General features: G+C 32.2%; 6 protein-coding genes across 6 annotated transcripts; 5 read left to right on the forward strand and 1 right to left on the reverse strand.

The window, feature by feature from the left end:
- Positions 1 to 698: 698 nt before the first annotated feature.
- On the forward strand, positions 699 to 2,261 carry ALD6 (CoA-acylating methylmalonate-semialdehyde dehydrogenase; the record flags this gene model as incomplete). The annotated part of the gene is made up of 1 exon (XM_011273041.1): positions 699 to 2,261. One exon carries the CDS (start codon positions 699 to 701, stop codon positions 2,259 to 2,261), a length of 1,563 nt encoding a protein of 520 aa, XP_011271343.1.
- A 330-nt stretch (positions 2,262 to 2,591) lies between these two features.
- On the forward strand, positions 2,592 to 5,825 carry BN7_6386 (uncharacterized protein; the record flags this gene model as incomplete). The annotated part of the gene is made up of 1 exon (XM_011273042.1): positions 2,592 to 5,825. One exon carries the CDS (start codon positions 2,592 to 2,594, stop codon positions 5,823 to 5,825), a length of 3,234 nt encoding a protein of 1,077 aa, XP_011271344.1.
- Positions 5,826 to 7,073: 1,248 nt separating this feature from the next.
- On the forward strand, positions 7,074 to 9,107 carry ILV2 (acetolactate synthase catalytic subunit; the record flags this gene model as incomplete). Its single annotated transcript, XM_011273043.1, has 1 exon — positions 7,074 to 9,107. The coding sequence occupies one exon, from the start codon at positions 7,074 to 7,076 to the stop codon at positions 9,105 to 9,107; it is 2,034 nt and encodes a 677-aa protein (XP_011271345.1).
- A 651-nt stretch (positions 9,108 to 9,758) lies between these two features.
- Positions 9,759 to 12,068, forward strand: CTK1 (cyclin-dependent serine/threonine protein kinase CTK1; the record flags this gene model as incomplete). The annotated part of the gene is made up of 2 exons (XM_011273044.1): positions 9,759 to 9,765; positions 9,868 to 12,068. The coding sequence occupies 2 exons, from the start codon at positions 9,759 to 9,761 to the stop codon at positions 12,066 to 12,068; spliced, it is 2,208 nt and encodes a 735-aa protein (XP_011271346.1).
- Positions 12,069 to 12,335: 267 nt separating this feature from the next.
- Positions 12,336 to 13,916, reverse strand: ERG11 (sterol 14-demethylase; the record flags this gene model as incomplete). Its single annotated transcript, XM_011273045.1, has 1 exon — positions 12,336 to 13,916. The coding sequence occupies one exon, from the start codon at positions 13,914 to 13,916 to the stop codon at positions 12,336 to 12,338; it is 1,581 nt and encodes a 526-aa protein (XP_011271347.1).
- A 1,459-nt stretch (positions 13,917 to 15,375) lies between these two features.
- BN7_6390 (uncharacterized protein) lies at positions 15,376 to 20,807 on the forward strand (the record flags this gene model as incomplete). Its single annotated transcript, XM_011273046.1, has 2 exons — positions 15,376 to 15,552; positions 15,633 to 20,807. The coding sequence occupies 2 exons, from the start codon at positions 15,376 to 15,378 to the stop codon at positions 20,805 to 20,807; spliced, it is 5,352 nt and encodes a 1,783-aa protein (XP_011271348.1).
- Positions 20,808 to 20,944: the final 137 nt, after the last annotated feature.

Consider the following 20,944-nt stretch of genomic DNA (forward strand, 5'->3'; position numbering starts at 1 on the left):
TAGATTATTAATGATACATTTGATATGCTGAGCAGTCATTGGACTTAATATTTGTCTCATAATTATCGGTATCCAAGATCAACAAAGCCTTGAATTGTGCTTGATTTCGTTGTATGTTGTAACATGAGGTATGGTGGAGACCGATCTCCGTGTTTAATTGGGTATGTTGAAATTAAACTAGTAAAAGATCTCTCGATAAATTCAATTACCAGTATAAAACATGGGGGATACTCAACTAACAATGTAGTACTGCAGCCATTAATATAATAACGAGGAATGCGAGATCCGCTCAATTTGAATTACTTCAGCTAATGATAAGAGTTCCATTATCTATAGTCAATATTAATACGAGTATATTTATTTGACTCTCTCTTGTCACAATCCCCGGAATTATAAGTGAGCGATTTACTTTAAGGGTTAAAGAACTTCCACCAAATTTTACTCCAGAGTCATGTACTTGATGAACTTGCGGACTCTAATCAGCGAGTATCAAAAGTGGTGAAAGTGGAAGATATATTGTTCCTAGATAGATTATGAAAGGCATTGAGTATCCTAAGTTGCATATAAATACAACATTCAATCTCTCTGTTTGATTTTGTATGCTCTTCACTAATAGAATAGTTTTCAAAGTTTCTAAATTATTCCTCCCTTCAACAAGACACTTTTTAACAAGAAGATTATCAACAACTGTCACAACAATGAGTGAAATCAAGTTACATACCACATTGGATTCATATCCAAAAGATCATATTGACAAAGGTACTGAACCGTACATCACTCCAAATTTCATTAATAATAAGTTCACCAAATCAACAACTTCAGAGTGGATTGATTTACACGATCCAGCAACTGATCAAATCATTTCAAAAGTTCCACAATCAACAGATCAAGAATTAAATGAAGCTATTGAATCTGCAAATACAACTTTCAAAACATGGAAACATACATCAATTATTAAAAGACAACAATTAGTTTTCAAATTTGTTGAATTATTGAAGAAAAATCATGATCGTTTAGCCGCTGTTATTGTTGCTGAACAAGGTAAGAATTTTGATGATGCTAAAGGTGATGTTTTAAGAGGTTTACAAGTTGCAGAATATGCCACCAGTGTTACTACTGAATTACAAGGTGTTCAATTGGAAGTTGCTACTGATTTGGAAACTTTGATGATTAGAGAACCTTTAGGTGTTATTGGTGCAATTTGTCCATTCAATTTCCCTGCAATGATTCCATTATGGACAATTCCAATGGTTATTGCTACAGGTAATACAGCGGTTATTAAACCTTCAGAAAGAGATCCAGGCGCATGTTTAATCTTTGCAGAATTACTTATTGAAGCTGGTGTTCCATCAGGTGTTATTAATATAATTCATGGTAAAGTTCCAACTGTTAATAAACTTTTAGATCATCCTGATATTAAAGCTATTCAATTTGTTGGTTCTTCTAAAGCCGGTGATTATATTTATACAAAAGGTACATCGAATAAAAAACGTGTTCAAGCAAATTTAGCTGCTAAAAACCATGTTGTTGTTGTTCCAGATGCTAATAAAGCACAATTTGTTAATTCTATAACTGGTGCTTTTGCAGGTGCTGCAGGTCAGCGTTGTATGGCTGCAAGTGTTTTAGTTACTGTTGGTTCAACAAAAGAATGGATTCCAGATGTTATTGAAGCTGCTAAAAATTTAAATGTTGGTTCAGGTTTTGATAAAAAATCTGATTTAGGTCCAATGATTTCAAAACAAGCTTTACAAAGAGCACATGATATTATTGAAGAAGGTGTTAAAACTGGTGCAAATTTAGTATTAGATGGTCGTGATATTAAAGTTGATGGATTCCCAAATGGTTATTTCCTTGGACCAACAATCTTAACAAATGTTACAAGAGATAATATTGCTTATAAAGAAGAGATCTTTGCTCCAGTTTTAAGTATTTTAAGTGTTGATACATTAGATGAAGCTATTGAAATTGTTAATTCAAATCCTTATGGTAATGGTGTTGCATTATTTACAACTTCAGGAATTCAAGCTAAGAAATTCACCAAAGAGATTGATCCAGGTCAAGTTGGTATTAATGTTCCAATTCCAGTTCCATTACCAATGTTTTCATTCACTGGTAATAAAGGATCATTTAATGGTGATTTGAATTTCTATGGTAAAGCTGGTTTCACATTCTTGACTCAAGCTAAGACTATAACTAGTCTTTGGAAGACAAGTTTGATTGAAGATTCCAAACCATCAACTTCAATGCCAACACACAACTGATTCCGCTATCTCTTCTTATTTATAACATTTTTAATGATGATGCACTTGTGATCTGATCTTTTGTAGTTGTTTAATATTGTTTGATGATTTGCAGGGTAAATTTAGATCAACTATTATGATTATGTAATTTTTAATATGGTGATCTTTTCGCGAATTATATAAGCCTATTCTTTGACATAAAAATAAAGCCATCAAATCAATAAAGAAAAGCCCTCGATCTAAAAATTACGAGAACAACTCAAGATAACGGACAACTACTGAGCGGGTATACAGGTATATACAAAGCGGGATCTAATATTAGTTGGTGATTTGGAAAACACAATAGATAAAATGCCAACTTTGGACCCAGCTGTTAATCTGGGCTATACTCCAGAATATTCTGATGAATTACTCAGTGTCATCATCAATGTTTATAAGGAGGAAATTAAACCATATTTGAATGATCTTAAATTGCACAAGATGATAGATCTGATAGAGATCATAAGTATAAGCTATGAACATTATAAAGAAGATTTACTAAAAGGTGATTTTAAAAAATGTCTAAGGTATTATATTGTTGGATTGTTTTATATTTATTTAATTGTACCCAATTCTATACAATTTCAAATCAAAAATAAAAATTATGAATTCTTTATATCTTTGAAACAAATGTTTGAAAAAGATATCAATATGTCAAATGTGAAGTTACAAACTGTGGATTATGTCGGAGTATTAAATGAGAAATTTACAAATAATCATATTGAATTTTTAAGATCAAAATCTAAACTAAGGTCAAATACATTACCATCATCTGCATTACAACAAGACCTATCACAATTGGCAAAACAAGCACAAGAATTAAGCTTAGAAACCAATAACCTTTCACCTCCATCATCAAGTTCATCATCAACAAATTCATCAATTGTGGAGGAAGAACTTTGGTCACCTCCAGATTTACAACCAAATGATCATTTAAAATTAGTATCTGATAATAATTTTTCATCTGATTCATTAGCCAAAATACCAGAATTACCATCACATGCACCACCTCCTCCACCGCCGCCAGCGCTAGCATCTCAATCTCAACTGCCAAATGGCGCTCAATTACAAGAATTACCTAATAATTCATTGGAAAATGGGTTACCAGCACCATCACAATTCAAGTTTAATCATGCAAAGACATTACCATTAGAATTTCAACCTATAACTCAATATCCACCATTACAAGAACCTTTACAAGAACCAAGTGTTGATGAAATACCCGAAGAAGAATATTTAAAGAAACGTCAAGCAAGAAAAGGTTCTTATCAATCAGTTTATGTTAATGAAGATGAAGATGAATTGAATGAACTACCAACAATTTCATCAAAGGATTTATATGAGGATTTAGATTCTGGTAAAAGTTTTTATTTAATTATTGATTTAAGAAGAGTTAAAAGTTTCCAAATTAATCATATTGAATATGATCATGTTTTAAATATTGATCCTTCAAATTTCATTGATGTTTCAGATTATCAAAGTCTTAAGGATATTTTGAAAACCATATTAATAGAACAAGATTATATTAAATTCAAAAATATGAAATCATTTGATTCTGTTATTGTTTATACAGATAACAAATGCTTTTTAGAATCAGATTTTGATTATATTACAAAATTTAGATCACTGATATCATCAAATGTTTCCATTGAATTGTTGAAAGGTGGATTTGATTCATGGTTGAAATATATTACCAAAATTAATCAATCACATAGAGTCCTGAAATTTAAGGCAAGAAGAACTCCAATTCAACAACCACAACCACAAATTGCTGTGCCACCTCCACCCTCAGTACCACCACCATCACCACCTAAACAAAGTGCATCGGCTCCACCATATGATTATACAAAATTTTTACCACAATATCAATCTTCACATGAGGCGCAACCATCTATTCCTATTGATACAAATCAAACTACATCCAGATCATTCAATCCACCTTCCAACGTGCCACCACCTCCTCCACCACATCTTACACCTTATTCAAGACCTCAACAAGCTCCTCCTGTACCACCCGATCAATATCATCAATATCAACCACCATATAATCAATCTTATCAGATGAATCAACATCAACAATATTCACCAGCTTATCCACAACAACAATATCAATCACAACAGTGGTATGGTCAACCGTCTTCACAAGTACCATCACAATCTCAACCCAATATTATGCAAAGTGCACCACAATTACAATCTTTCCAACAATCATCACAATCTCAACAACAACAACAATATCAAGTATCAAATAGATCACGTACTGATAGTATACCAACTTTACAAAGATCACAAAATCCAATGACAAGATTAAGTATAACAGGTTTAAGAAATTTAGGAAACACATGTTATATAAACAGTATGATTCAATGTTTATTTGCAAGTACCCAATTTCGTGATATTTTTTTAAATAAACAATTTGAATCATATATAAATCCAAAATTTAACAAACCTAAGATATCACCATTAATTGCTGCATTATTTAAAAAAATGTATCTAAATGGTGGTTGTTCAGTTGTACCATCTGGTTTTTTAAAAATTTGTAATCAATTAAGACCAGATTTGAAAATTCCATCAGAACAACAAGATACTCAAGAATTTTTAATGTTTTTATTAGATCAATTACATGATGAATTATCAAATTCAAATTCAGTTGTTAATGATTTCCCTGGATTAATGTCATATGATTCATCATTAGGTGAAGATTATAGTAAATGGACTGAAGGTTTAATTAAACAAGGTTTATCACCAATTAGTGAAATTTTCCAAGGTCAATTAAAAGATTCATTAAAATGTATGACATGTGGATTTGAATCATCAAATTATTCAACTTTTTATATGTTAAGTCTTGTTATACCAAAAATTAATACATTTGGTAAAAAATTGAAAAAAATTCAATTAGAAGATTGTATTAATTTATTTACAAATGAAGAAATATTAACAGGTGAAAATGCATGGGATTGTCCAAAATGTTCAGAACAACATAAGAAAAAATCTAGTAATTCAAATTCAAATTCATTATCAATACCTTCATCAAGTACTACAGAATCAACTAGTTCAAGTTCAAGAGATTCAAGGAAACATAGATTACATTTTGGTAATGGATTTAGATTTAGATCAAGTAGATCATCATCACCTTCTAAAAAACCATCATCAATGTCATCAAAAAAATCAAGTTCCAAATCAATTAAATCATTAAATTTTGTTAAATTACCACCAATTTTAATTATTCATTTATCAAGATTTTTATTTTATGATTTAAGTACCAAAGATAATAGTATTGTTCAATATCCATTAATTTTGGAATTTAATCATGAAGGCACCACAATTAAATATAAATTATTTGGAGTTGTTAATCATAGTGGTACTTTAAAATCAGGTCATTATACATCAATTACAAATAAGGCATTGGGACATAATTTACAAGAACCAGCATGGTATTATTTTGATGATGAAGTTGTTAAAACTACAGATCATGGTGATATTCGTAATCATTCACATCTGGCAAGTAGTGAAGTTTATGTTTTGTATTATGAAAGAATTTATTAAGAGGCTCGGGAGTTTATAAATTTAATTCTTTTTGTGTGTTTTCCAGTATGTGCATTCGTTAAATATAGAGTATCTTCATAATATTATATTATAATTGTTTTATATAATAATCAACATTTAATCAGCATGAATAGAAGACGTAAAAGGTAGGTAGGTGTTTTGGTGTTTTATGACACCCGGATCATATCGGATGTGCATAGACCCGATACGAGTTCTGAATCTGGGGTACTAAAGTATCAAACTTGACAGGTATAAAGTCATAAATAAGGAAGATCAATGAAGGATGAGTACTTACTACTTAATTCTTATACTATATTCTAGTCGTATAATCACATATATAGACCTCAAATGAATATTGAAGTTTAGACTTTCAACGGTCTTAGCGATCATGGATATTTTACCAAAGATGTTAATAGAAGGTTAATACGCTACAGCCATACCATTGTGATGTGCATTAGGCTATTTAAAGGATAGATGACTGACAATAACGTCAAGTTAAATCCACAAATTCCGATAAAATAGAATATCTATGACTCAACTCTTCAATTGTCAACTCTTCAACTTCTTAAAATGTTTCTTGATGACTCAAAGATTCAAAAAAATTCAAAAATTCGTTCTTCTGTTTAAAAGGAAAAAAATCAATGGAAATTGCGCAAAAGTGCAAAATTGCTGAATCAGGTAAGAAGCTGGAATCTCCGGTGACGGTGTGTCACGCTTTCAAAACTTTACAAAAGAAAAGCCTGTGCCGGGGGCTGAATTGATACACACAGAATCAATGAGCATTGAAGGGCAAATTGATGCCTTTCTGTTAAGGTAGGGTTCTTGAAATTTATTTTGGATGAAATAGCAGTCCCATAATTATATACCATCATAATCTTATAAATACCAAGCAATTCTTTACTATGATTATCCCCTGTTATTACCTATTCCTACCCGCGAAAGATACCCGCGAAAGATACCCGCAAACCGTCTAAATGGTTTAGCTTGAAAGCGAATTTTTTGCGTAAATCTAAAAAACTCGAATGCGCCAAAACGTCAATTTTTTCCATTTCTGACAATTTGAAAAAAATGATTCATTTTGATTTTTTTTGAAAAGTGAACTTTCATAAATTGAATTAAAATTGATCTTTTTTTTATATTTTCACAACTTTTTCAACCCCAGATATACAAAGAAATATAGTTGCACTTCTTTTTTATCACTTGTGCTACTACTTCATTCACTTGTCATATATCTACTCACAATAGATCATGATTTCAAGTGCCATAAAGACCAACTCTGGTCGTCGTTCTTACCATTTATTGAAAAATAATTCTAAAAATTTAACTTCAATCATCAACAAAAGATTTAATGCTACAACTTCAACAGCTACAAGACCAAAACCTGCTCCACAATTTGCTCAAACTATAAATACAAATGAATCCAAGATCCAACCACCATCTCCATTAAACAAGAAAAATCAAACTCAAGCCCTTGATGATTCATTTGTAGGACTTACAGGTGGTCAAATTTTCCATGAAATGATGATGAGACATAAAGTTGATACTGTTTTCGGTTATCCAGGTGGTGCTATCTTACCAGTTTATGATGCCATTTATAACTCTGAAAAATTCAACTTCGTTTTACCAAGACATGAACAAGGTGCTGGTCATATGGCTGAAGGTTATGCTAGAGCTTGTGGTAAACCAGGTGTTGTTTTAGTTACATCAGGTCCAGGTGCCACCAATGTTGTTACACCAATGGCTGATGCTCTTGCCGATGGTGTTCCTTTAGTTGTTTTCACTGGTCAAGTTGCTACAAGTGCTATTGGTACTGATGCCTTCCAAGAAGCTGATGTTGTTGGTATTTCAAGATCTTGTACTAAATGGAACGTTATGGTTAAAGATGTTTCAGAATTACCAAGACGTATTAATGAAGCTTTTGAAATCGCTACTAGTGGTAGACCAGGTCCAGTTTTAGTTGATTTACCAAAAGATGTTACCGCTGCTATCTTGAGAGAAGCTATTCCAATTAAATCTACAATTCCTTCAAATACTTTAGAAGAAATTACTAAAGCCGCTACAACTGAATTTGTTTTAGCTTCAATCAAAAGATCTGCTAATTTATTAAATCAAGCCAAAAAACCAGTCTTATACGTTGGTGCTGGTATCTTAAATAGTGAAGATGGTCCAAAATTATTAAAAGAATTATCTGATAAAGCTCAAATCCCAGTTACAACTACTTTACAAGCTTTAGGTGCATTTGATCAAGAAGATCCAAAATCTTTAGATATGTTGGGTATGCATGGTTCTGCTTTTGCTAATTTAGCTATGCAAAATGCTGATTTAATTATTGCATTAGGTGCAAGATTTGATGATCGTGTTACTGGTAACATTTCTAAATTTGCTCCAGCTGCTAAAAAAGCCGCTTTAGAAGGTAAAGGTGGTATTGTTCATTTTGAAATCAGTGCTAAAAACATTAATAAAGTTGTTCAAGCAAATGAAGCTGTTGAAGGTGATGTTACACAAAATTTAAGAAGTTTTTTACCATTAATTAAAAAAGTTGATGAAAGACCAACATGGTTTAATCAAATTAAAGAATGGAAACGTAAATATCCATATGATTATCAAAGAGAAACTCCAGGTTCAAAAGTTAAACCACAAACTTTAATTGCTGAAATTTCAAGACTTTGTAATGAATCAGGTAGAGAAACTATTGTTACCACTGGTGTTGGTCAACATCAAATGTGGGCTGCTCAACATTGGACTTGGAAAAATCCAAGAACTTTTATAACATCAGGTGGGTTAGGTACCATGGGTTATGGTTTACCAGCTGCTATTGGTGCTCAAATTGCTAAACCAGATGCTATTGTTGTTGATATTGATGGTGATGCTTCATTTAACATGACTTTAATGGAAATGTCAAGTGCAGTTCAAGCTAAAGCTCCAGTTAAAGTTTGTGTTTTAAATAATGAAGAACAAGGTATGGTTACTCAATGGCAATCATTATTTTATGAACATCGTTATTCTCATACACATCAAACTAATCCTGATTTTATGTTATTATCTCAAGCTATGGGTTTCAAAGGTATTAGAATTGAAACTCAAGAAGAAATGTTACCAAAATTAAAAGAATTTATTGAAGCTAAAGAACCTGTTTTATTAGAAGTTTTAGTTGAAAAGAAAGTTCCAGTCTTACCAATGGTTCCAGGTGGTAAAGCTTTAGATGAATTTATTGTTTTCGATGCTGAAGTGGAGAAACAACAAAAGGCATTACGTGCTCAACGTACTAATGGTTTACATTAAACTAATTAATTTAAACTTGATTCTGTATTTTGTCTTTCATTTCTTTATTTCTTGCATAATTCATAAAAACAATCCAGGGGAGTTTTCAAAAATAAAAGGGGTCACTTATTTATTAATAGTATAAGCTGTCCAAATTAAAAAAAAGTGGTTTTAAGTTATATGTCATGTTATTTTAAAGTTTTTGGTTTTTCGAGTTCATATAATTTTTTTTTTCTATACACTTGTTTTATTTTATATATTTATTAGTGTTTTGAACATAACAGACTTCTATCCCTGTTCATAAACTATAGCTTACATACACAAGGGGTTTGTTATTTCATCACACAAATTTCACTTGAAAAATACATAATTTTATACATTTTAAATATTCATTTTAAAAGTTTTCAAGTTTATGGTAGTTTATTCAAATCCCGGTATGGCCAACATAATACTAAATAGAAAATTCGCGAATGGGTTTTATGAATTTTTTGGTGATGGTTTTGGTTTTCATAAAGAAAAAAAAACATGGAAATTTAAAGTGTTTGATATTGGAAAACAAACACGGTAATTCAAAGTTATTTTAGGAGTTTCAATTATATTGATCTTATATCATCTTTAGTGTGTGCTATTCTGGAATTGATATTGGACTGAGAGACAAAATCGCTGTACACAATGTCAGGTATGTGGTTTTCCAATGGAGCTCTAAACGATTAATATCAATTGTTTTAGCGCTATAAGTTAATGGACAAATGAAAAATAATTACTAACTCTCTCATTTTAGGCCAAAGACCTGATGAAGATAGATCTCGAAATGAGCAGCAGAAGAGCAGCAGAACGTATATACCCTCAGGTCCATCAGCTTCGGCTCCTCGTGGTAGTGGGAATAGAGGTTTTAGAGATACATATCACGCCAACAATCATGATAGAAGGGATAATAGACATCAAGGTTCGATGAATCGTGGTGGTCCAAGAGATCGTTATTATGGTGGGAATGATCGTGGAAGATTTGATGATAGAGTAGATCGTGTTTCAAGACCAACCATTGCATCATCACAAAGAGATAGAGATAATCATAATAGTCATAGTCATAGTCATAGTCATAGTCATAGTCATAGTCATAGTAATAATGGTCTTAGTGTGAGGCCTCGTTCAAAATCGCCACTGAGATCAAGAGAACAAAGAGATTCATCGGCACAATCAACATCATCATATTCTGAATCAGCAGAAAGTGGGACAAAGAGACCATTTGGTCTGGTGAATGCCCCAAAGGGCCCAAAAAAGATGTCGTTCAAATTACCAAAGGCAAATACCAATCAACCAACAGTACGGGATTCTCGCTATAATAATGGACGAATCTATAGACCACCAACAAACACATTTATACCACAAAGAAATAACAATTCAAGTCCACAAAATCAACGTCAGTCATCATCATCATCATATCCATATCGTCGTGGTCCATCTCAGAGATCGCAACAGTTCAATCAATCACAACAACAACTAAAACAACCACCAACACCAACACCAGAGACCGTATCATTCTTGAAAACATCAAGAGATTCCACAATTTATGAACGTGTTGTTCAAGTTGGTGAAGGTACTTATGGTAAAGTTTATAAAGCTAAAAACATTGTAACTAATGAATTTGTTGCTTTGAAAAGATTAAGAATGGAAACTGAACGTGAAGGATTCCCAATAACGGCAATGAGAGAAATACGACTTTTACAATCTTTTGATCATCCAAATATTGTTACATTATTAGAAATTATGGTTGAACAAAAGCAAATTTATATGATTTTTGATTATGCTGATCATGATCTTACTGGATTATTATCAAATCCTGATATTCAATTAACAGATGCAAATTGTAAATTTTTCTTCAAACAATTATTAGAAGGTATGAACTATTTGCATTCCAAAAGAGTTATCCATCGTGATATTAAAGGTTCAAATCTTTTAATTGATAAAAAAGGTGTTTTGAAAATTGCAGATTTTGGTCTTGCAAGAAAAATGAAATCAAAAAACAATTCATCAACACCAGATTATACAAATAGAGTCATAACGTTATGGTATAGACCTCCTGAATTGTTATTAGGTACTACTGATTATGGTCGTGAAGTTGATATGTGGGGAATTGGTTGTTTATTAGTTGAATTATTTACTAAAAGAGCAATTTTTCAAGCTCAAGATGAAATTCAACAATTACATGTTATTTTTGAAATTATGGGTACACCAACTTTTGAAGAATGGCCAAAGATTGATAATTTACCATGGTATGAAATGGTTAAACCAACCACTTTCCATAAATCAACTTTCAAAGAACTTTATGCTGAAAGATTATCAGCAAATTGTTTGGATTTGGCATTACAATTGTTGAAATATGATCCATCTAAAAGAATCACTTCAAAAGATGCACTAAAACATGATTATTTTAAAGAAGAACCATTACCTGAATCTTTAGATGAAGAAAAATTAAATGGTGAATGGCATGAATTTGAAGCTAAAAAGAAAAGAAGAAAAGAACGTGAACAACAAAAATTAGAAGAAAAAAAACGTAAAGATTCACAAAAAAAACAAAAATTGGATAATGGTGAAGCTTTAGAAACTGGTGGATTATCAGGTACTACATCTATTCCAGCTTCTGCTCCTGGTTCAACTACTGATAGACATGATCATGAAAAATCAGAACCGCGTACAAGTCAAAGAGAAAATACTGCAGATTTATTGAACTCTGATAATTATAGAAATGATGATGAAAAAGATAATATTAAGAAAGATGAACAAGATTCTCAAACTAAAGATGTAAAAGATGAGTTGAACGAACATCAAGACAATGAAGAAGGGCCAAAAGGTCACGAAACAAAACAAGAATCAAACAATCATCAAGAAGAAGAAAAAACCAATAAAGCTGATGAAGAAAATATTAAAGAAAATGACAATAAGGAAATAAAAGAAAATGAAACTGTTGAGCAGGAATCATGATTACTTACTTGTCGTGTTTAATCCCGATATTTAATGTTATAATGTACACTTAATTATCCTTATGAATATCAGTACTGAAGAGGTTGGAGTATAATGTAGACTACATAAAGCTATTGTTTCTACATGACTTTCTTGTATTAATTAAAAATGAGATAGAAAATGATAATTTTTATATAAATAAGTGTTAATGTTAACCAGAAATGAAATTTTTTAAAACAAAAGCATTATAAAAATAAAATGAACTATAATATCATAATAATGATTCTATTAAATTTGTTCTCTTAATTCCCATTCAATAACAGCTGGATCAGTTGGTAAAGTAACCATTGATGCATAATCAACTGGTGGAACACCTCTACCTTCTGGTAATTTCCATCTCATAGTTTTAATGTATGTAGTCAAGATAGTACCTAATTGAACATAAGCAAATTGTTCACCAATACATCTATGTCTACCACCACCGAATGGTAAGTATGGAGAACTAACACCTTTAGAAACAGCACCAAACCCATAATCAACAGTTTTGGAATCTTGTTCAGCTTTAGCTTCTTCAGATTCATCCCATCTATGTGGGTTATAAACATCAGCATGTGGGAAATAAGCATCATTAGTCATGGCAAAACCTGGGGAAACTAAAACGTGATGACCTTTTGGAACAACATATGAAGTACCATTAACTGGTAATGGTCTATTAACTTTTCTGAAAATTGAATGTAATGGCATATGCATTCTTAAAGTTTCCTTAATAACATTGTTAACTAATGGCATTTCTTGTAAATCTTCATAAGTAACATCATTACCACCAGTAACTCTCATTATTTCAGCATAAATTTCATCTTGGATTTCAGGGTATTCAGCCAAATGTAATAAAAACCAAGCGGAAGTAGCAGCAGAAGTATGTTGACCACCCATTAAAACACCGATTAATAAGTTGGCAATTTCTTGATCAGTCATTTTAACACCATCTTTATAAGTTGAGTTTTTCATTAAAGCATCAATTAAATCTCTATCTTTGATATCATTATTGGCTCTTCTTTTTCCAATCAATTCCATATAAGTTTTTGAAATAATTTGTTGAGCAAAATCTCTTTGTCTATAATGTGGTAATGGTAAATTTGGGAAAACGAAGTTAATTGGAGTGAAACCTTTATCTAAATCAGAATAATAACCTGCGAATTTTTCAGTTAATTTGGCTCTCATTTCTTCACCTAATAAAGATCTTGAAGCTGTGAAAATGGTAATTTCTGGTTGAGTAGCCATAACGTTAATTTCACCAGATCTTTTTTCACCTACTTTGAAATTTTTAGATTTTTGGAAATATGACAAGATTTCTTCTCTAATTTTTGGAACATATGATCTAAAAGCATCTTTTGTTAAAGAACCTTTAACGAATTTTTTTTGTTCCATTAATCTATGGTTTGGACAATCATAAATAACACCTTTACCGAAAACTGGAGTAGTTAAATGTTTGTAAGCATCTTCAGCACTAACATCAGCTAATCTCGAGTTTAAAACAAATTCATGACCTTTTGGACCTAAATAAACAGTCATAACTTTACCTAATAAAACGAAAGCAAAGACATCACCATATTTTTTTTGACAATCTTGGAAGAATTCATATGGTTGCATACCATATGGAACAGCTGAACCGAACCATGGGATCCAGTAGAAAACTAATGGAACTCTATCTTTTCTTAAAGAGTATAAGAATTGCCAAACAATGTTATAAATGAACGGAGAGAATAATAAAATTGAAATTCTTTGATATAAAGGCAATTCCAAGAATCCGATGTAAAGGAATGTAAGGACGTCCCTAGCCTTTTCTATTAATTCAGCAGTTTGAGCCATCTTGTTCTTTATAGTATAATGTCAAATTCAATATCCGCTATGAAATCTTTTTGTAGAAATTCAGTAATTCTTATATTTCTATTTATTTATCCAAACGAAAAAGTGAAAGAATTGGATGATTTCAGTTTATCTTGAAGCCTGAGGATATGATTATTGACAGTGACCTGTTTCAACAAGTTGATTTATTGATGAGATGTTCAAAAACGACTGAGGAAATCTGGACTTTTATACAAAAACTGTGCTCGTTTAAGGCTAAACAAAATTCCTTATTGATATTTTGATTTTTTTTGCTTGATTTCTTTCGCGATCTTTTCAAATGAAAATAAACGACCGTCTAATAATCAAAATATTGGTACTAAAATTACACAGAAAGGAGAGAAATAGGAGGTGGGATTTCTCTCTGGAGAGATCATTACATCCTGTGGAACTTTGGACCCTTTCTCAGCGTTTTTTACGTATATTTTAATGTACTATTGACTATTTTATTCCCGATTTTAATGGTCGTTAATTTATTGGTATTTTTTGGAATGTGCCATTCTGATATATACGCGCTCTTATACGCGTTTTCTGGTAATTCAGCGACACCAACTCTCACTTGTGTGCTCAAAGTTACGCTGGAGCTTTGCTAAAGACCTCAGCCCATTTTATTTTCATCTGTTAAGAAATTGCTGGTGAGTAAAAAAAATGTGGTACGAGAACAGAACTCGCACTCCAGAATCCAGAATCCAGAGGCTTGTGTAATCAAGAATGGTACGATTTGATAGGTTGATGGTTAAATTTGTATGGAGACGGACCGTTATTAAGTGCATGATGGAGTTAGATCTATCGTCGAGTATCGTGATTATTTGTCGTTTAATGGGTGCAGTGGTGGTGTGCTGACACTGTTCAGCTGATGTCAGAAAGATAGGAGAAATTATATCATGGTTTGGTAGAGTAGGAGGAGCTCTAAGTTTGGTGATAACAATATGAGTAATTAATTAAATGATTATTTGGAAGATTAATAGATGTTATAATGGCATTGATTGGTGATTTTATATTCAAGGCTTCAATATTGGATCTTGATTACATGAACTTTTTCAGATTTACTTACAAAGTTATATGAAGTTTTTATAACATGATCTTTATATTTGGATGCAAGTGATCTTCAGATTCAAGCATCGATACAGATTTAATTCAACATAAACTCATATCTTATCCATCACAATTCATCTTCATTCAAGTTTAATCTCAGGCTTAAAAGTTCATTTTGCTTTCAATTGGTAAAGTTTTTGGTTTCTGGGGAAATCACCAAGATGAAATCAAAACAAAACCTTGACGCCAAAAAAAAAATGTTACTTAATTCCAAAATTTCATACAACTCAATCTATCTTCTTAATTTTTACAATTCACATCCAAATATTCCATTGATATTGGTGAAATAGCTAAGCGCCTTGTTGAAATCACTAGGGAAGGTTTGTTCATGATGCCTACGCATTTAGTTAAGACCTTATTGGCGGTTATTTTCATCGATTGGTTTTACATTGGTAATGTTCTGGCGGGTCCACCAATTCTTCGCAAGTTTTTAGAAGAGCAAGAAGATGTTGACAAATGTACTCACTATTATGATATTGAGAAACCTATTAGTTTGCAATCATGTGTATGATTTGATACCTTTTTTTACCACTCACTCTCTATTCTAATGATCTGGAGCCGTTATTCTAACTATAAACCCACAAGTCCAGTGAATTTGCCAAATGTTACCAGAGCGGCTATGAAGATAAGTTCTTATGTGAAGGTTGTTCACTTGCTGACGATGGTAGTGACAAAGATTTAAGCTTCAATATAGATTTCGATTGTTCTTGTACTTGTTGTTGGTATCAATATTTACAAAATTATTGTTTTAAAAGACTTTGTAAAGATGATGATGAATTTGTTCGTCTATATAAATATACCAAATCCATATGTGATAATTCACCAGTTAGAAAAAATATCAGACCTTATAGACCAAAAGAGAGAAAATCATTTGGTAATCCAAGTGACAAAATTGAGCTTGGTAAAGATGAAGATGAAGAGGATTATTATGTTGAAGTTGGCGCACAAGGTGTTGAATTGTTTGTTTCCAACAATAATTCTGTTTATAGATCATTACTTGGACCTGAAAAGGATAATTTCTTTATTGAACTATCATTTGTCTTTGATCTTGATTCCTTATCTTTACCTGGTGATAATTCTCAAGAACATCCTATCAAAAAACCATTAGAAGAACAGAAGCCGAAATCTGATAAAGCTGCTGCACAAGAAGAAAGTTCAACTGAAAAGGATCTGGAAGACTTTGCAAATACTTCTCAAGTCATAGAGGAAGTTGATACAGTTGCCAGTCCTCAAGATGATGATAATATCTTGGATCAAACGGAGGATTATCTCGAAGATGATGAAGATGATCAAGATTATGAAAGTGATGAGAATGACGACGATGAAGAGGATGATGAGGAGGATGATGAGGATGATGAAACAGCTTCCTCAAATTTAGCAAAAAGAGAAAAACCAAAGCTCACAGATGAAGAAATCTTAGAATCTGTTGGGGCGCTTAAAGAAGAAGGAAGAGATCTTAGTTTGGGAAATATTTATGATATTCTTTTGCTTTATTCTGTTAACGCTGATGACTTTTTTAACGTCATGTCTCAATCATTTGGTGAGCAATATAAGGAAAATTTTCTTATCGCTTTTGAACAAGCAAAACAACAGTTCACTGGATCACTTCCAGAGGTCGGTGAGCCTGATAGTAAATCATGTTTGGATGAATTGTCTTCGCCTGATAATCCATGGGATTCCCAAGGTCCATTCACAGATGCTGTAGCAGGGTGTTATTTGTTTGTTGCTGAAGTGTATCTTAAAATTTGTGATACTGGGTTTGAATGTAAATGCCAATGTGGTTTAGGTAATGCAATGAAAATCTGCTTAGAAAGTTTTGGTGATCATAAATTTGATGGTGTTATTGAAGAATTCAATGAATTTAATGCAAAAGTTTGTTTGAAGTCCCAACAAACTGAAGATACAAAAGGTCAAGGTGAAGCTGAAGGTGAAATTCAACCTAGTGGAATTAGTATTAATAATTATGCATTGAATGAAGATGAAATTGAAAAAAGGGTCAACTTCTTAACACATATAGGTGATGTCGCTAAAAAATTGGGTATATCAGATGAAGTTGAGGAAGTCAAAAATGAGTTGATATACAAAACCTCAATTCAATCACCATCACTATCAACTCAAAACCAATCTCCAAATGATTTGGGAGCTCTGGTTGTTCTTGATAAATGTGAAATGGAAAATAACGATCTTAAAGATTATTTACGTTTCAATCTTGATAGTTGTGATATTAGAGATTTATTTTATTGCAAAAACCACTATAAAAATAACAAGTGCTTAGAATTTGAGAAGGATCAAAATGATTGTAATAATGCCTGTTGTCTTGAAATCAAAATGGCTGAATGTGCAAAATCTCATTGTCTGAGTAAAAAACCAGTCAAAGAGTTCAAGAAAATTGCAAATTTGATCTGTACCAAGTATGCTGATTCACATGTTGTTAATGGAGAAGCGCCATTCCCAGAAGTTGAAGAAAATGATGAGGAGGAAGAGGTACAAGAAGAACAAGGAAAAGAAGAAAGTGGTCAAGTGGATGATGAACAGGATTCTGATGAAAAAGAGTCTCTGGAATCTGAAAGGTATGAGTTGAAAGCTAGATCACCAATAGGAGGTGGAGACAAAACGGATGAGGGTGGTTATGTTGAAGATAATATTGGTAAATCAGTTTGCAAAATTCCTCCATTTTTACCTGGTTATGATACAACAAAATGTGATAAGAAAGAAGTCAAGATGTGTATCAAGGATGGTATAAGAAATTTATCTGAAGATCCTGAACATTTCTGTCCTTATTGTGTTAATAACAACGCATATGATGAATGCCGCTGTGCTTGTTGTTTTGGTAAATACTTCAGTAAGGTTTGTTATGATCCAAATTGCAAACTTTTGCATGAAAAATTAAGATACAAGCGTTATGTTCGTGATATTTGCAAAATTAAACCAGTGAAGTATTTATTCACAAGGGAAGATACTTCAGAAGATTTAGAACCAAGAAGTACCAAAAACAAAAGCATTTCAAATGACAATCCTGATGATCATACAAAAAAGAAGCATCGTCTGAAAAAAGCTTCCAAATCTGAAGATAAGAGCGCACAACCAGCTGGTAGTGTAAAGAAAACTGAAGAAAAAAATACTAAACAAGGTATTAAGGTTCAAGAATATAATGACCATGATAATACTAAAGATTCAGCAAAATCAAAGCTAGAGAAGAATTTATCAGGTGATACAAATATTCAAGCCGCTGGTGAAATTGATATATTTTCAGGATTTGAAGATTCGCATGAAGCCGATCAAGTCTACTTTCAACAGCTGCCTGTCAATGTTAACCTGGATAATCTTCAAAGAAAGATGAAAAACAATATTAGGTATAGTTCTAGGGTTAATAATAGATACAAGCGTGAAAACTCACATGAATTACTTGCTGAAGAATTTGAAGATTTTGACGAAGATGACGAATCTAACGTTCTTTATCATGAAAAGGATACACTGTCCAAAGTTCGTCGTTCAGTTAGACCAAAGAGAACAAACATTCTTGGGAAAGCTAGGGCAAAGGCATTTGCGAAAACTGGAAGTATGGATAGCAAGATTATAAAGAAAATAAATTCAATCACCGTGGCTGCTGAAGAAAAACCATCAGAGCATGGCAAAAGTTTTGGAGTTCCAAATAAAAATAAATTCAAAAAGAAGATGCCAAATAAGCCAAAGAAAATTAAAGGTCAGAAAAATTATCTTGTTGATGGGCCAAAATTTTTCAAAGATTTGACTGAAAACAAGCTGGATTATGAGAGAGATGAAATAGTTTATCAAGATGGTAAAATGAAGTCGTTTGATTCTATGGATTATACGAGTACATCTGATATTACCGATAATGGCTATAATACTTCTAGTACTGATGAGTTGCAAGGAAACAATACTCGAAACTCTGAATTGAAAAAAGTTAAAAGTGCAGAAAAAGATTTCAAATATGAAGATATAGAAGATTTTGAATCTGAAGTAAAGTTCAAAACTTCAGGAAATGAAGCTCCTAGACCCTCTAATCCACTAAAACACGTGAAGGATAAATCATCTAAGGGGGTTAAATTAACCTCAGTAAGACCTATCGATACAACAAAGATTAAAAAAAAAGGCTCACGTCTTCCAAAGTTTTCGAAAGGGATAGATGTTTATCCAAGAGAAAATCTATATAAAAGAAACTATGATATAAATGCCATTTATGATGATATTCTTGAAGAACATACATTTGCAAGTTCCCCAAAACCTACAAGTTCAAAGTCATCAAAATTCAAAACTATTACTCGTACAAGAACCATACCTGCAGCAAGTAAAACAAGTACAAGTACAACAAAGAGTTCTCCCTCGAAAGCTTCTTTATCATCATCCATACCATCAACCCAATCAACAACCACTCCATCAACAGCTATTCCATCAACAACCACTTCATCAACCAGTATACGAAAACAGGATCAATATGGTATGATTCAATTTGGTGCTCTAGGCATAGATACAGCTGGTGAAACAGATCAAAATGGTACATTCACAACAACTGTTTATAAAGATGTTACTAAACATGTAACAAAAACCAATTATATTACGTTTACTGGTGGAGCCCCAAATGTCACTACAATTTATGATACAACAACTGAAACTGAAACTGAAACAGTGAAACCTGAACCACCAGCATCAACTCTTGAACCTGAACCAAAACCTGAGCCTGAACCTGAGCCAAAACCTGAACCTTCCAAAACCAAAGAGTTTCCCAAAGATAAACCATCGACTGTCACATCCATTAAGACAAGGGTTAGACCAACAACTTTAACTGAAACTGAGTATGAAACATATTCAACCTTGACTACTACAGTTTGGGAGGATACTTTAACTGAGTATATACCTAAAAGAATTTATACAAAATTCAAAGGAACAACTACTGAATTTGATACGGTTGAAGTGACTAGTACCTTAACAAATACCAAAACTAAAACTATTCCAAATATCACAGTTACTGAATATGAAGAGTCTGATAATACAGTTACTTTTGTTAAAACCAAAAATCTTACAATAACTGAAACTGATTTCGAAGATATTACAACGAAAACTAAAACTGCACAAGAAACTGTTACTGAAACTGTTGCTAATTTAACAACTACTGAATATAAAAAGACCCTTTCTGTTACATCTATTGAAACTGAAACTGAAGTTGATGAAAGAGTTAAAACAAAATGGTATCCAGAGAAAACTGTTACAGATTATGAAGAAGAAGAAACCATTTGGAAGACAAAATGGTATCCAACTACTACAACAACATCAACAACCACTACTACAACTACTACTTCACCAACCACTACAACTGAAACAACAACTGCTAGTGCAGCAACTACTGCTCCTGCTCCTGCTCTGGCTCGTCCAACGCCTGGTCTGCTGAAAAAAAGAGATGTTCAAGGTGATGATGAAGAAATTAATGAAGTTGATCTTGATTCTAAAGTTGATGATGATTTATCTAAATCTGAAAAATTAGAAGTTGTTAATGGGACTGAAATTGTTAATAAAACATCAGAAAAAAATGCTTCTGCAGATAATTATGGACAAACTCCAGTGAAATCTGAAGGTTCAAGAATTGGTCTGGATAAATACTTCACCACTACAGGTACATTAGTTGTTGGTATTGTTGCAGCTTCTTTTTATGTTTCTTATTCTTCAAGATCAAAAAATGAAGATGAAGATGATGATGAGGATGAGGATTTCCAGGATGCTTCTGATAGAATTCAAATTGGCTGATTTTTCCATATTGTTTATTCTATTTCATTTTTAAATTCTATGTTATTTGTTTATAGCTATTGTTTAATTTTAATATTTTAGATTTTTATATGATCTTCTTAACTGTAGTAAATTTGACGCAAAATTTAAAATACTCG

The sequence above is a fragment of the Wickerhamomyces ciferrii genome, contig 00272 (genome assembly GCF_000313485.1).
Source record: "Wickerhamomyces ciferrii WGS project CAIF00000000 data, strain NRRL Y-1031 F-60-10, contig 00272, whole genome shotgun sequence".
In the NCBI taxonomy this organism is placed as follows: domain Eukaryota; kingdom Fungi; phylum Ascomycota; class Saccharomycetes; order Phaffomycetales; family Wickerhamomycetaceae; genus Hansenula; species Hansenula ciferrii.